At 45.1% G+C, this 14,372-nt stretch overlaps 1 protein-coding gene across 5 annotated transcripts in view; it reads left to right on the forward strand.

Moving 5' to 3' along the window:
• Mrtfb (myocardin related transcription factor B) overlaps window positions 1–14,372 on the forward strand; it is a 174,173-nt gene that overhangs the window by 152,525 nt on the left and 7,276 nt on the right. For all 5 annotated transcript variants that reach the window (XM_031363061.1, XM_031363075.1, XM_031363068.1 and 2 more), the window contains 7 exons: window positions 2,549–2,811; window positions 4,401–4,482; window positions 4,960–5,991; window positions 7,846–8,001; window positions 9,292–9,450; window positions 9,747–9,884; window positions 13,701–13,761. In XM_031363061.1, coding sequence (XP_031218921.1) covers window positions 2,549–2,811; window positions 4,401–4,482; window positions 4,960–5,991; window positions 7,846–8,001; window positions 9,292–9,450; window positions 9,747–9,884; window positions 13,701–13,761 — 1,891 coding nt within the window. The remainder of the gene's footprint in view (window positions 1–2,548; window positions 2,812–4,400; window positions 4,483–4,959; window positions 5,992–7,845; window positions 8,002–9,291; window positions 9,451–9,746; window positions 9,885–13,700; window positions 13,762–14,372) is intronic.

Raw genomic sequence — 14,372 nt, forward strand, 5'->3', positions numbered from 1 at the left:
GTAATAAGGCTGTACTTCAATGACCCTCACATCACCAAAGGATTTTACCTCCACTGTAGCTAAGTTGATAGTTCTGCTGCGCCAAGAAATGAATGATTTTTGGATACAGACTTCCTGCTATGGTCAAAGCTATTTGACTTGAGTGAGTGACTTTATTCTCAGCCCACAGAGAACAGGTTACATTCATTTAAGAAATGGTGTAGGTATTAAGATGGTCTATCCATAAAGTCATTCAGCAACTGTTTCAATAAACAATGGTTCTGCTTGGAGAGTGGCACAGACATTAGGTGAGGGTAAGAATTTGGTTTACTAGCTGTGATAATTTGGAAAAGCATTCATCTCAGAGAAAGAGTGACTTATAAAGTCCTCTTCTTCAAACTTGATACAAGAGCTACAAATGTCAAGCAAAGCATTCAGTCTCACTCTTTGTTGTTCTCTTACAAGCCACCTCCCTAGTAAATCATCTGGTTTTTTTTGGGGGGGTATATAAACACTTTTGAAATATACAAGCTGTTCTGAAAACCATAGTGTAGTGTAAAACATGAAATAAACAATACTACTAATAGAGAGGCTGAGATAGGAGAAGCAAGATTTCAAGACCCTTATGTTATGCACAGCCAGACACTGTCACAAACAAACAAGCTGACAGTGTATATAGATTGTACAATGTTGGACCTATTTCTCCAATTACCAAATTAGAGAGACCATTGGATGACAATCAACAAATTTCTAATTCCTCATATTACTGGATTTTAATCAATTAGGATATGTTGGTAATATTAATTTTCATAAGAAAATAGATGTTTTTCAAATGATATACTCCAATCAAAGTTTCCCTTCTCCCAACTCCTCAAGATTCTCCCCATCTTTCCCCCCTAAACTCTTTCTTTCTCTCATTAGAAAACAAACAGGCATCTAAAGAATAAGATAAAACAGAAATAGACCAGAATATGACAAGCCAAACAAACTTGTTCTGTTTTCATTGTTTTTCTTTTCAGATGAAGTTGTAGTATGAATACCAAAAGGCAGAAAATGGTCTGATTATTTTGAAACTGAAAAGGACAACTGAGGAAAAGTTGCCTTGTCAATCATAGGATAGGGCAAAGGTAGCTAAGCTTATCCTCCACTAGCTTACAAATAAATGACGCTCAGACTGTGGTTGCTTATTTGACCTTGGCAGTTACTGGAGGATCACCCCTAATCTGCTCTCCTAGCTGCTGGCTTGGCTGCCTTCCCAGCAGTGTACCCCAGACACCCGCTGTTTCTCCTGACTGTGTGCCATGGTGACTTCCTTCTCCTCATCTCAAGGCTGTCTCTCCCAACCTGGTCACTCTAAAGCCAAATCCCTCTCATAATTAGCTGTAGCCGAGTTTATTTAACCAATAATTTTAAATCAACAATGTTTGCACAACAAAAGCTTATATAAACTTGAGAAATCACTGTAGACATAGGCCTTCTGGTATACAATTTAGCATTAAAATGCATAGCAACAGACCAAACCTCAACACTAGTGTTTTGAATTATTTTCCTTAAAACTACTTATGTAGTCTATCTTATCCTCACTGGAAGGAGACATTTACTTCTTTCTCCATAGCCATATTTTTGTTTGTTTGTGTTCAGTGGTGGTGATGATGGTTTTGATTGGTTGGTTGGTTGGTTGGTTGGTTGGTTGGTTGGTTGGTTTTGTTTTTTTTTTTTTTCCAGACAGGGTTTCACTGTTTATCCCTGCCTTTCCTGGAACTCACTCCAGGCCTAGGCTGGCCTTGAACTCACAGAGCTCTGACTGCTTTTGCCTCCCAAGTGCTGGGATTAAAGGGACATGCCCATAGGTGTATATTTTTTTAATGGCACACTGTAATAGTGACATAATCGTTTCCTTATCATACTTACAGTGCACAGCCTGCTTTTCACTGGGAGATACTATACATGAGTATCTTGGTGTCTCTATGCAGGAAGCCCAGATAGATGTCTGTTATTTGTATCAGCAGTGCAGACATCTTGGCTGGGCCAAGGGAGCAATGTAGAATGAAAATCTTTGAATAAAACAGTTGTCTTTGTGGTTTTTTGTTTTGAGATAGGGTCTTGTGTAACCTAGGCTGGCCTCAGACTCTATAGCCAAGGCTGACCTTGAACTCCTAATCTTCCTGTTTCTACTTTCTGAGTGCTGGAATCACAGGCCCAGGTCAGTGGTTTCTGAAATGTAGTTCATGTATTCTTTGCCACGGCCACTCAGGACTGCCTAAGGCACTCTGCTGTTTTACTTGTGAATCACTAAAATGCATGCTATCGTGTATGTTTCATTCTCCTGAACTGACTCCTCTCTCTCTCCCTCTCTCCATGAATAAGATGTGTTAGTTAGCAGTAAGTTTGAAACTCTTGCTTTAAGCAAGGGTACTACAGTAATTATATCAGGAACAGACATTTCCTACTCTGTCAAATATACAAAAGTTCCTTTACACTTTCAGCATTGATCAACAAGCAGATTCAATCTATGTTACTCTGACATGTCTTTAAATGTTCTCCTTTTTATTATTTCCTCCAAAATTAGCAAAGCCATCCCAAGAATCCAAACGACAAACACCGTAGCAAAAAATGCAAAGATCCCAAACCCCGAGTGAAGAAACTTAAGTACCACCAGTACATCCCACCCAACCAGAAGGGGGAGAAGAGCGAGCCGCAGATGGACTCCAACTACGCCCGCCTGCTGCAGCAGCAGCAGCTCTTCCTACAGCTACAGATCCTGAGCCAACAGCAGCAGCAGCAGCAGCAGCAGCACTACAACTACCAGACCATCCTGCCCGCACCCATCAAGTAAGCCTGTGCTCAGGGATTTGTCCCGGCATGGCTCGTACCCCAGCTTTGGGAGGATCCCAAGTTGCAGAAGGTTGGGTATGTCCAGATACTCCACTCAGGGACTGCCCTTGCTGGGCTGTGGTCCAGGATCACCACAGTGTCTAAAATCCCAAAGTGACTGTGGCTTATCATCTTGTCCAGCATTTGCCCTTCAGTAGTCTCTGAGTCTTTCGCAACTATTCAGGACCTATCAGTATCAACTGCTGTGAGAAAACCCTCAGGATACATATCCACCTGCAGGGAAGAAGCAAGGGCAGAGAAGCAGGAGCGAGGGAAAGCTCCCTGTGGAAAAGAGGAACAGCATGTAAGGGTGCCAAGACAGCTGTCTGCTGGGGACCACACTCGGTTCCTAAGACAGGTGAAAGGCCGTAAGTAAGGAGAGCTGTCTGCAGGAGACTGGTCCACATGGCAGACAGTGCCAGTGTCTTAGACAGTGGGAACTGGGTAAGACTGGATCATTAAAGACAGCAGTTGGATGCTGATAGCGAAGGAGCCTGGAAATGTGCCGGGGCAAAGGGGTCGTGATGAGGTAGGGACAGGATGGGTCAGAAGTGATAAACAGGGACCAGAGAAGGATGGCATCTGTACAGCTTGAAACCTGGCCTTAGGGCCAGAGCAGGCAAGTTTGTACCCTCAACTCATTGACTGAAAAATGTCTTAAATATGTATCCCAATCTGCTTTTTCTAAATAGAAAACCCATCTTTCACTTGCCACTTACCCAGCTCTGGAGGACAGCGAAAAGACAGAAAGCTTGCCATTAGGAAATACTCTGAGTGAGCTCTTCAGTAAGACTGGAACTCACTGATCCTGTAGGTCCAGGCCACCTTTCTAGGAAACCCACTAAAGATGCTGTTATAAAGTAAAAGCCCCTCATAGGGAATGATTATCAGTCTGCTTCTCCTAAGATAAGAATATCATGGTAAAGACAAAATCCATTGGTAATTTCAACCATATTGTGAAGTGCATGCTTAAAACATCAGAGTGTGAAGATGGGAAAGCACAATATAGCTGTTATTCAAACTTCATGGCAAGGTTGATTCAGAAAATACACAGGAAATGTTCCCTGTAGCAACAATATTGAATGGCAGTAAAACAAAGAGCACAGATTGAGTTCTTAAAACTCTAAGATGAGACATAAGACTCTCATCATTTCACTCAAACCTCGGAGAACTTCATTTCTAAGACTAGGGCTTTAAGGGCATCACATCAGGAAGTGCTGAAAGGTACCACGTGGCCGTGATAGCTGCTAACAGGCTGCATGCACCACAGCCCTCGCGCCCTTGCAGCTTCCCTTGCAAGGGCGCCTGAGACGATCCCAGACCTTGGCCCTTTCTGAATAAAGCATAGAGTGGCCTTCTCAATGTCCTCCACACAAACAGAAGAGCTTCTAGGGATTTGACTGGAGTGGGATACATTTGACATTTCCACAATACTGAGTTATCCTGTCTATATCTGCAGTCGAATCTCCTTGTAAGCTGACAGATTGCTAATAGACCCAAACCTAGACCGAACTTGCTGTAAGCTCTGATTTCTTTTTATCTTGAAGAACTGACAAGAACAACTGCAGCAGTACAACCGTGCAGGCGAGGAGGCCAGGACCACTGCCCTCTAGCTTGGACGACTTAAAGGTGACAACTCCACCTCCAACTCTTCACCCCTGAGTGCCTTCCTTGCACATGAGCAGATGGCCGGGTTTGCCTATCATGTGCCAATTGTCTATAGAAGGACAACTTTAGCAACACACTGGCACCCTTTATGGAAGTATTTTCTTTTTATTCCTCTAGATGTTAGATTTCAAATAACTGATACTAATTCTCATTTCCTGACCATGTGCCTTTTTGAGCACCCTGAGAAGAGACCACTTCTCTGTAGTAATTACTGCAGTATCACCTGTTTTCTAGTTACTGCTCACAGGCTTCTGTGCCTCCTCTGTAGACTTAAGTTGTCACAGTGTGTACAAATGGAGGAAGTCTGTTTATATATTAGGTTCAGACATGTACTAGGAGTGTTGCCATCCCTCTGTGGGCCACGGAAGGATGTTCTGGTGGTTATGTGATGGAAGACTCATAAAACCAAGTACCTGATGTGTCTGCTTTTGCCTCCAGGTGTCAGAGCTGAAGACAGAACTTAAACTGAGGGGTCTGCCCGTGTCAGGAACTAAACCAGACCTCATTGAGCGCCTGAAACCCTACCAGGAAGTGACCAGTAGTAACCTTGCCACTGGCAGTATTGTGGCAGTGTCATCAGCAGCTATTGTCACCAGTAACCCGGAGGTCACAGTGGCACTGCCAGTCACAACACTACATAATGCTGTAACTAGCTCTCTGTCCACTTTCAAGGCAGACTTGCCACCTCCTGGATCCAGCAGTGTGCCCCATGTTGAAAATGCCCATTCCCCTCTGCCCATATCGCCACCACCCTCTGAACAGTCCAGTCTCAGTACTGATGACACAAACATGACAGACACCTTCACAGAGATCATGACTATGATGTCACCTTCCCAGTTCTTGTGTTCATCTCCCCTGAGAGTGGCAAGCCATGAGGACAGCCTGAGCCCCACCAGTAGCACCCTGTCAACCCTAGAACTGGACGCTGCTGAGAAGGATCGCAAGCTTCAGGAGAAGGAGAAGCAGATTGAAGAGCTGAAGAGGAAACTGGAACAAGAACAGAAGCTTGTGGAGGTCCTCAAGATGCAGCTTGAGGTGGAAAAACGTGGGCAGCAGCGACTGCCAGACCCTCAGCCCAGTGGCCCCCCACATCCCTTTAATACATCAGATCCGAAACATGGCAGTGTCGGGTCCTCCATCAAGGATGAGGCCTCACTCCCTGACTGTTCCAACCCCCAGCAGCCCATCACAGTGCCTGGACACTCTGTAGGCCAGCCCATCTCCACAGGTAGCCAGACCTTTGTTGCCAAAAAGGCTGTGGTCGTCAAGCAAGAGGTCCCCGTGGCCCAAGCAGAGCAGCAGAATGTTGTCTCTCAGTTCTACCTGAGTTCCCAGGGTCAGCCACCTACCCTTGTTGCTCAGCCTCAGGCCTTACTGGCCACACAGACAACTCAGCTGCTATTGCCAGTGTCCATCCAGGGCTCAGATGTTACTTCAGTGCAACTTCCAGTAGGCAGCCTCCAACTCCAGGTATGAAGTGTATCTCACAGTGCTGCCTTATAGCAAATACTGCAGCCAGCTCTGAGCTGTTGTGTAGCTACTGTGAGCTACAGTTTCAGAAGGCGTGGTGTGGGTGTCGGGGAGGGGGGGCAGGGTTGGTCTGGCTAGCACTGTATTTACATCATAAAAAAACAGCAGGGTGGCCTCCTGTTCTATTCCCTGTTCTCTTGGATGCACATGCAGGGCTGTTGAGAGCACTGTGCTGCTCTCAAAGCAGACTCAGGTTTAGTTCCTAGCACCAGCATCAGGCAGGTTCCAGGACATCCTTGCCCTCTGATTTCCTTGGGGACCTGCACACATGTGCACATAAAATTCACAAAGGCACATAGACATAAAAATACGTATTTAAAGATTAATGACATTAGCATAGGCTGTGTGCCTTGAATACTTCAGTCTCTGCCCTGGTTCTAAGTAACATTTCATTTCTAGGAGCCTGAGGACAGATAATGACATGCAAACCCCTGTCTTCTAGCTGGAGATGGTGGCAGGTGTCATAGCTGTTGTTGGGAGGTGCCGTTTATATAAGAATGCTTCAGCTGAGGAGACCATGAAGTGGGGTTGTCACTGCAGAGGCCTGCAGGTCGGCTGTCTTGCTGCATAGTACACTTCTGGTGGCCCTACACAGACGTGGTCATAAGAAAAATAAGCCATTTGATCCAGTGCTTCAGCTTGAATCTGCCTAGTACCTGTGGCAGAAATAGGCTCCTACCTTGGTTCAGGAGTCAGTACCCAAACACCCTCAACAAGTGTAAAGCAGTCTAACACCCCCACTTGGTGTGCAGAGGTGTGCAGAGTACCCGTGGCTTAGAAATCTGTTCTGTAGCATCTACTAGGGGGCCAATGGATTCAAATCCTTTATTGCCATTAATACAAGAACAAAGCCTATTTTCTACTGGACCTGTATACAGCTGTATGTCCAGCATCTCTGGCTGTTCCTAGACTGCGTATGCTACAGTGATTCTATAGGCTGTTGGGTATCATGGGTTACAGACCTATAATGTGTAGACCTGTCTTGTTCCTATTTTCTGCCTTCTAAGCTTTTCAAGTGAAATCTTAGCCACCTTAAGGAACAGTGAGGTCAAAAAGACGGCTGTCCAGCATTTGTCACTGGTTTAGGATGTCATTGAGCTCACTCAGAGAAAGTTGATAGAAGTCCCAGTATGTTGTTTGGGTAGGTGACTACATAATGAAGCACTGTGTTTCTCAGGAAACTAGACAATTTTGAATCCTCAGTCCCCGACTCCAGGGAAGTGGGGAGGGGTGACAGAGAAAGGGAAAAATTGCTAAAGATCAGATATATACAGATGGACCAAAGTATGTGACTATAACCATTGTGTCATGCCATCTTAGCTATGAATTCCAAAGCAGACAGTTACACTGCATTATAAACTCAATTCCAGATGTGCTTCTTGGGCTGGAGAGATGGCTCAATGGTTAAGAGAACTGACTGCTCTTCCATTGGTCCTGAGTTCAATTCCTAGCAACCACATGGTAGCTCACAGTCATCTGTAACAAGATCACAAGATCTGATGCCCTCTTCTGGAGTGTCTGAAGATAGCTGCAGTGTGCTTTAGTAAATAAATCTTTTAAAAGACAAAAAAATAGCCGGGCAGTGGTGGCACACGCCTTTAATCCCAGCACTTGGGAGGCAGAGGCAGGCAGATTTCTGAGTTCGAGGCCAGCCTGGTCTGCTCCAGGACCAGGACAGCCAGGGCTACACAGAGAAACCCTGTCTTGAAAAAAAAACAAAAAACAAAAAAAAGAGTGAGACAAAAAAACAGTTGTGCTTCTTGACACTAAGATTGATTTTTGTGTCCTCCCTAGACTGCAGCACAAGGAGGAGTCCAGGCTCAGCCTCAGATAGCCGCTGCCACACAAGTCGCAGCTGCAGCCCTGCCCTCGGCCTTGACCTCAGCACTGCCTCAGAAGCAGGAAGCCTTCCCGCAGCATGTGTTGGGCCAGCCTCAGCCAGTAAGAAAGGTGGGATGCTTACAAGGAGAGATTAATGCTATTCTTTTCTGTCACCTCTCCCCTGTCATCCTAAAAGCGTGTTCTTTTGGAAGGCTGTCATCCTCAGCCATAGAACAAACCTTGGATCGAAAGCTATTTGAACACAGATACTTTGTCTAGGACTGGGGAAAGTCTTTAGTGTGAAAGATGGTTAAATAGTCCAAGCCTTTTCCAAGTAAGTTACAGAGCATGTTTTTATAAATCTAGTAGGGAAGATTTATTGAATTTTGAGGTATATTTCTTTTCTAATTAAATGTGCTATTCAATGGGGAAAGGTAGTTGAAGATAAAAAAGATATTTCTGGGATTTCTCTCAAGTTAGAACTTTATATGTTTTCATCTATAAGAGTCTGTGCCACATCATGGAGGAAGAGCTGGGAGGTCAGGTGTCACACACCTGTGATCCCATCACTGGGTGGGCTGAGGGCAGCCTGGGCTGCGTAGTCAAACCCTTTCTCAGAAAAAGGGAGAAGAGAAAAGAATGTAACCTTAAGGCCTCAAAAACAGATGATCTTATTCTGGACCTTAGCTAGGCTCAGAGCTTTGATCTTGAAGAGGTAATTAGGCACCTTAGGCTGTAAGCTTAGGTAATCCTGAACCACGGGTGCTGAGACAACTTGAGAGTGAAACAGGGTCCAGCTTATCAACATCAGCAGTGATGTGAGTGAAAAGGGAAACCGGTCATACATGACCATGCCGAGAAGCCACACATGCCATTTTAGTGTAGTTCTGTAAGTTTAAAGGAGGCTCAGCTTTCTTTGTTGTAGGGAAGAGAGGACCAAGGGTGGCAGCAAAGGAAGTCCAGGAGTAGGATTAATGAACTAGGAAATGCTGAGGGAAGACATTTGCAGGTGGCTCCATGGGCCCAAGCTATAAAGAAGACTGAACTGAGTACAGAGCTATGGAGGCCACCCTCTGAGCTGGAACAGTGATGGGGCAGAGAGAGCAGGTTTGAACATCCCGAGATGTCCAAAGAGATGATGTACGTGGGTGGGAAGCAGAACCCTGTATCCAGGAAGGGAGGCCAGATTGCCTCAGTGAGCAAGGAAAACTGCTTGAGCTGTAGATACTGTCTACATGGCACCCAAACCCCACGGGTGTCTGCAGATCTAGCTGCCTTGTCTCCCACTGTCCAAGGTTGCCTTCAGGATTCTAGCAGAGGAGAAAGCTTCCAGCAAAGAGCCTGTGGCCCACAAACCTAGAAGGTGGATTTGTGAGCCTCTGCTCTAAAACATGGCTTTTCTTAAATTCACTGTCACAGGTCTTCACCAGTGCGGCACCAGACACAGTTCTGCAGTATCAGAGGCAGCCTGGCCCAGCCACCCAGCAGCCCTTTGTCAGTAAGACCTCTAACCCTGCTCTTCAGTCTAGAAGTGCTCCACTTGCACCCCTGCAAAATGGACCTAGCCTAGCCAGCAAGGTAAGCCATAGTGACGACAGCATTATAGTGCTGTCTGCTGCCCTACAGTCATATGGTCTGCCCTACAGTCATGCTATCTACTGCCCTACAGTCATGCTGGCACCCGAAATGTGTGGTGACTAGTGCTGGTTCTACAGGATGAATAGACAGTGACTTATATTCCTGCCCGGCCACCAGTTGTCAGCTGCCCAGTGTTTGAGATACTGAGCCACTATGGATAGAACAGCACAGCTGAGTCACTGCAAGACACATGGCTGGCCCAGAACTAACAAGTATTTGTCCCTTCTTTGATGCAGCCTAGCTCACCAACCCCACCCCAGCAGTTTGTTGTCCAGCACTCTTTGTTTGCAACCCCAATCACAAAGACAAAAGATCCACCTCGATATGAGGAAGCCATCAAGCAGACGCGCAGCACCCAGCCAGCCCATCCAGAGGTGAGTGTGGTTACTCATACCACGGCACATTTCAGGGCTTCCTCAGATTGTACCCAGTCCTCTGTAAAACGCAGAGATGACAGCTAGGAGCTTTATATTTTATCTAGCTGTTTTTAACTGACCTATGAAGACTCCAAGCGTTGAACACTTGCGCTATTGGGAGCAGCAGCGACGGTGGGGCCTCAGGCGAGGTGTGTGTCTCCTTGAAGCCCTTCTGGGTTCAGTGAATAGAATAAGAGCTCTCAATTACAAAAAGCATCTAGCCTCTATTCACCTAAACTCATCCAAACCATGCCTCTCCAAAGTGCCCTTTCACAGCTGAGGACTTCCTTGTAAGAAAGGATCACAGCCTCCCAGAGGACCTGACAGTTAGCCACAGTAGATCCAAGCAGGAACTCACAGCAACTAGCCAGACCCGTACGCAGCCCCATGCCCCATATCCTGTGGAGTACTTGTCAGGGCCACGTGGTGTCTTGCTGTATTTGCTGTCTAAGGCACGAAGGGTGAAGAAGTGTACAGTGATCGTCTGCTATAGTTTGCAGGATACAAAGGAAAGACAGCTTTCCTAATTGTGAGCATCCCAAAATCAACAGAGACCTCATCTATGAGTAAAAGCCAGATTTAAAAAAAAAAAAGAAAAAGAAAAAGCTTCAACACTACAATAAGTGTCTAAACCACCGGATGCTGGCCTGCACTTTCGCAGACCATTCGGAAGTGGGGTTTCTTCCCCAGGGAATCAGATGAGCTGCCAGGTGCTTTCAGTGACAGCAGAAAGGCAGCCCTGACCGTGGAGCATGCCTCTTGTGTCCAGGCTCACTGGCACTGCCCAGCTGATGCACATACCAACAGAAGCCAGCGGGAGTCCTGGGGTTGCTTGTCACTGGGTTCCGTTCCTAGGTTGAGACTCTCAGTTCTATATCAGCACCTTTCAGTCCCACTGGGAAAGACTTGCTAACAGTCGGGGTTTCTGATAGAAAGTGATAGTCGCTATGGCCTGCAAACCCCAGGAATAAGCTGTGAGCTACTGATGAGAAAAATCAAGAGAAGTCCTAAATTCTGTGTCCACAGCCCTACCTGAACCCCAAGCCACAGAGACTTGGCATAGATACATAGCAGCCTAGCTGAAGACAGAAGACAAACTGAGACTGAGCTGTCTACCAGGAACTTTTCAAAGCTGAAATTAACCCAAACCAGCTGCTTGCTAAACCAGAGCCATTCATCTGAGAGAACAACTCAATTGGCATCCTCTCCTGACAGTCAGGGGGATGGAAAAGTCACTAGTAAGGTGAACCCCAAGCTGAGATATGGGTTCGCCCTGGGTTTCCATTCTTTATAAATGTAAACAGACACAGGATTTTTTTTTTTAAATACTAAATGAAAATTCTAGAACTAAGAAAAATATAGTACTTGAAAAAAAAATCATGTCAGGCAGTGGTGAACATCTTTAATCCCAGCACTTGGGAAGCAGAGGCAGGTAGATTTGAATTTGAAGACAGCCTGGTCTACAGAGCGAGCTCCAGAACAGTCAGGGAAAAACAGAAACATTATCTCCAAAAAAAGGAAAGAAGGAAGAAAGGAGGGAGGGAGGAGAGAGAAAAGCAAGATCATAGATCTCTTAGCAGAGAGAAGGGGAAAGCAGTAAGCTACTGGCTGACCTAGTGCCCAGCCCACGTCATCCTGAGCTAGCCGCTCCATTGTGTACATATGTGGCCCGTAAATATATACAATTGCTTCATGTCACATAACTTTTAATTAAAAAAGAAACCACACACACACCAGAGCCTCAGAGCCTGTGTAATGGTTCCCCACATTGTAACTGAAGCCATAGAAAGAAAAACAAGACAGTGGGATAGCTTGAGATAGTAGCTTGTGTTTTCAACTTTGAGGTGTTCAGAATTCCTGTTACATCATAGAATTCCACATTTCTTCACAGTCACGTTATCAGAAGTAAAGGTAAGAGATACTGGAGAGAAAAGCATAAGGGAAAAGCTACTATGTGACTGATACTAGTTTTTTATCAATGATGGAAAGAGACTGCCAAGGTGGCTCACTGAGCTTGCCAACTAGGCCAGACTAACCGACTTCCATGCACAGGACTCTCATAGTGAAAGGAGAGAACCCTCTCCTACAAGCTGTCCTCTGACCTCTACCATGCATCAAGGCACACATGTGACAACATGTACGTACGCAAGCACACTCACAAAATAAATATATTTTTTAAAACTAATGGAAACCAGAAAAGTGCAACATTGTTTTAAGTTCTTAGTGAGGAGGATTCCAAGAGACTACTACCTAGATCCTATATCAAGTGAGAGTGTCCTTTAGTAATATATTTAAACTCCAAAGAATTTCGATAAATAAAACCTAATCCGTCAAACACAAAGACATGGATTTTAAGTCACAGATTGGGGAAAACACACTATTCAAACAAGTAACTTACTAGATCTGCTCATGACAAAAGACTTAAACATATTTTACCAAGGATGGTAGGTAGTGAGAAGTGTACGGACCCTCAGCAGTCACCAGGGAAACGCAGTAGAACCACATCCCCGGCCCACAACCCATCTCAGGAGGTGCAATGGGGATGCAGAACACCTGCCTGGGGAACATAGGATAATGTTGGGAAACAGTTTGGCCATTTTCCAAGATGTTACATGTACATCTACTCTAGGACCCATTAGTTTTACTGTTAGGTACTTACCAAGAGAACGGCACAGGACATGGTTGTACAGAGTTGTGTACAGATTTCTATAGCAGCTTTGTTAACAGTCCAAAAGTGGGAAGTCCTCCAACAAGTGAGTCACTGAATAAGCAAACAGACATTCCCATACATGAAATACTGACCAGCAATAAAAGGAGTGAACTATCCCTAAGCTATATACGACAACATGGATCCAGCTCAGAATAATATTGCTGCGTAAGAGAATGCACCTCCTGTATCTTAACCCTCAGGAGGAACATGTTTGAGGCACTGACAGGAACTCATGTGTTCTGAAGGACAGCGGGGTCCTGGAGATGAGGGGCTTTCCAGTTGACAAATGATGATCCTGTTGATGGGTTCATAGACAAATACATTAGACTCCATGACCTGTGCTGTCTTAGTTAGGATTCTATTGCTGGAAATAGATACCATGACCACAGCAACTCTTATAAAGAAAAGCATTTAATTGGCGCTGGCTTATAGTTCAGAGCTTTAGTCCATTATCCTCATGGCCAGAAGCACAGCAGCTATGGCAGACATGGTGCTGGAGAAGGAACCAAGAGCTCTACATCTGGATCACCAGGCAGTAGAAAAAGAGAATGAGCCCCTGGGCCTGGCTTGAGCTTCTGAAATCCTGAAACCTACCCCCAGTAACACACCTACTCCAACAAAGCCACAGGTCCTAGTCTTTTCAAACAATGTCACTGCCTATGAGCCAGTGGAGACCATTTTCATTCAAATCACCACATACGGTAAGTGTAACTTACATGTCAAGTAAACCTCAAAGATAAAAGCATGCATAGTGTGCTCACCTTTAGATATATCAATTCTTGCTAAATGCAAATTAATTCAGACACTCTTTGAAGAAAGTATTAGAAATCTCCCAAAGTGTCATTCAGTGAAAGTATGGCACACATGGAAGTCACAGAGCTGACTTCTTCCTTGGCTTTTAGTTGACCTATCATGCTGTGGTGTTTTGGCTTAAATATCTTCATTTCCCAAGCAACTTGGCTGTTTTCTAGACTATCAAATGTTAGAGTAAAGCTAAAGCTCAGTGGACCCCTGGATGAAGTGTCCCTGGTGCAGGCAGCTAACTCTACTCTCCTTGGCTGCAGGTCTCCAGTGTGCACAGTCAGCAGATGGACGACCTCTTCGACATCCTCATAAAGAGCGGAGGTAGGTCAAAGGCTGGACACAAGCCCAAGGGAAGCAGTGTCATACCACAGGCCTAAGACAGCCTTTCTCTAAAGCTGAGAAGCATCCAGTTCTAACAATGGCCAGTTCTAAACCTGCTCAAGCTAGGCCATTAAACCACATAATGGAGGAAAGAAAGCCCTTTGGTTCCACATTGAAGGATGGCATGATGTTAGATCCTCATAGCTGTCACCTGGAAAAAAGGAAAGACTTCTCACACATGAGAGCTGGGCCAGCTTTAAACCCTGATAACTGCAAAGCATGTTCAATGCACCAATCTTAGCCTGGGCTCCCTCTGCTTGTCCTATTAACATTCAGAGTATATCTACACATAAGTCATCAGGGCTAGTAAGATTACTCAATGGGTAAAGGTGCTTGCTGCCAAGCTTAATAACCTGAGTTTGATACCCAGAATCCACATCGTGGAAGAGAATTAACCCCTACAAGTTGTTCTCTTACTTCCACATACATGCTGTGGTCGCATGAACATACATAAGTAATAAACTGTAGTTAAAAATAAAGTAAGCCATCAGTTTACAGTATGTTGTCTTTAAACTAGACATTAGCCACCAAAAAAAAAAAAAAAAAAAAAA

The sequence above is a fragment of the Mastomys coucha genome, unplaced genomic scaffold, assembly GCF_008632895.1.
Source record: "Mastomys coucha isolate ucsf_1 unplaced genomic scaffold, UCSF_Mcou_1 pScaffold12, whole genome shotgun sequence".
Lineage (NCBI taxonomy): Eukaryota > Metazoa > Chordata > Mammalia > Rodentia > Muridae > Mastomys > Mastomys coucha.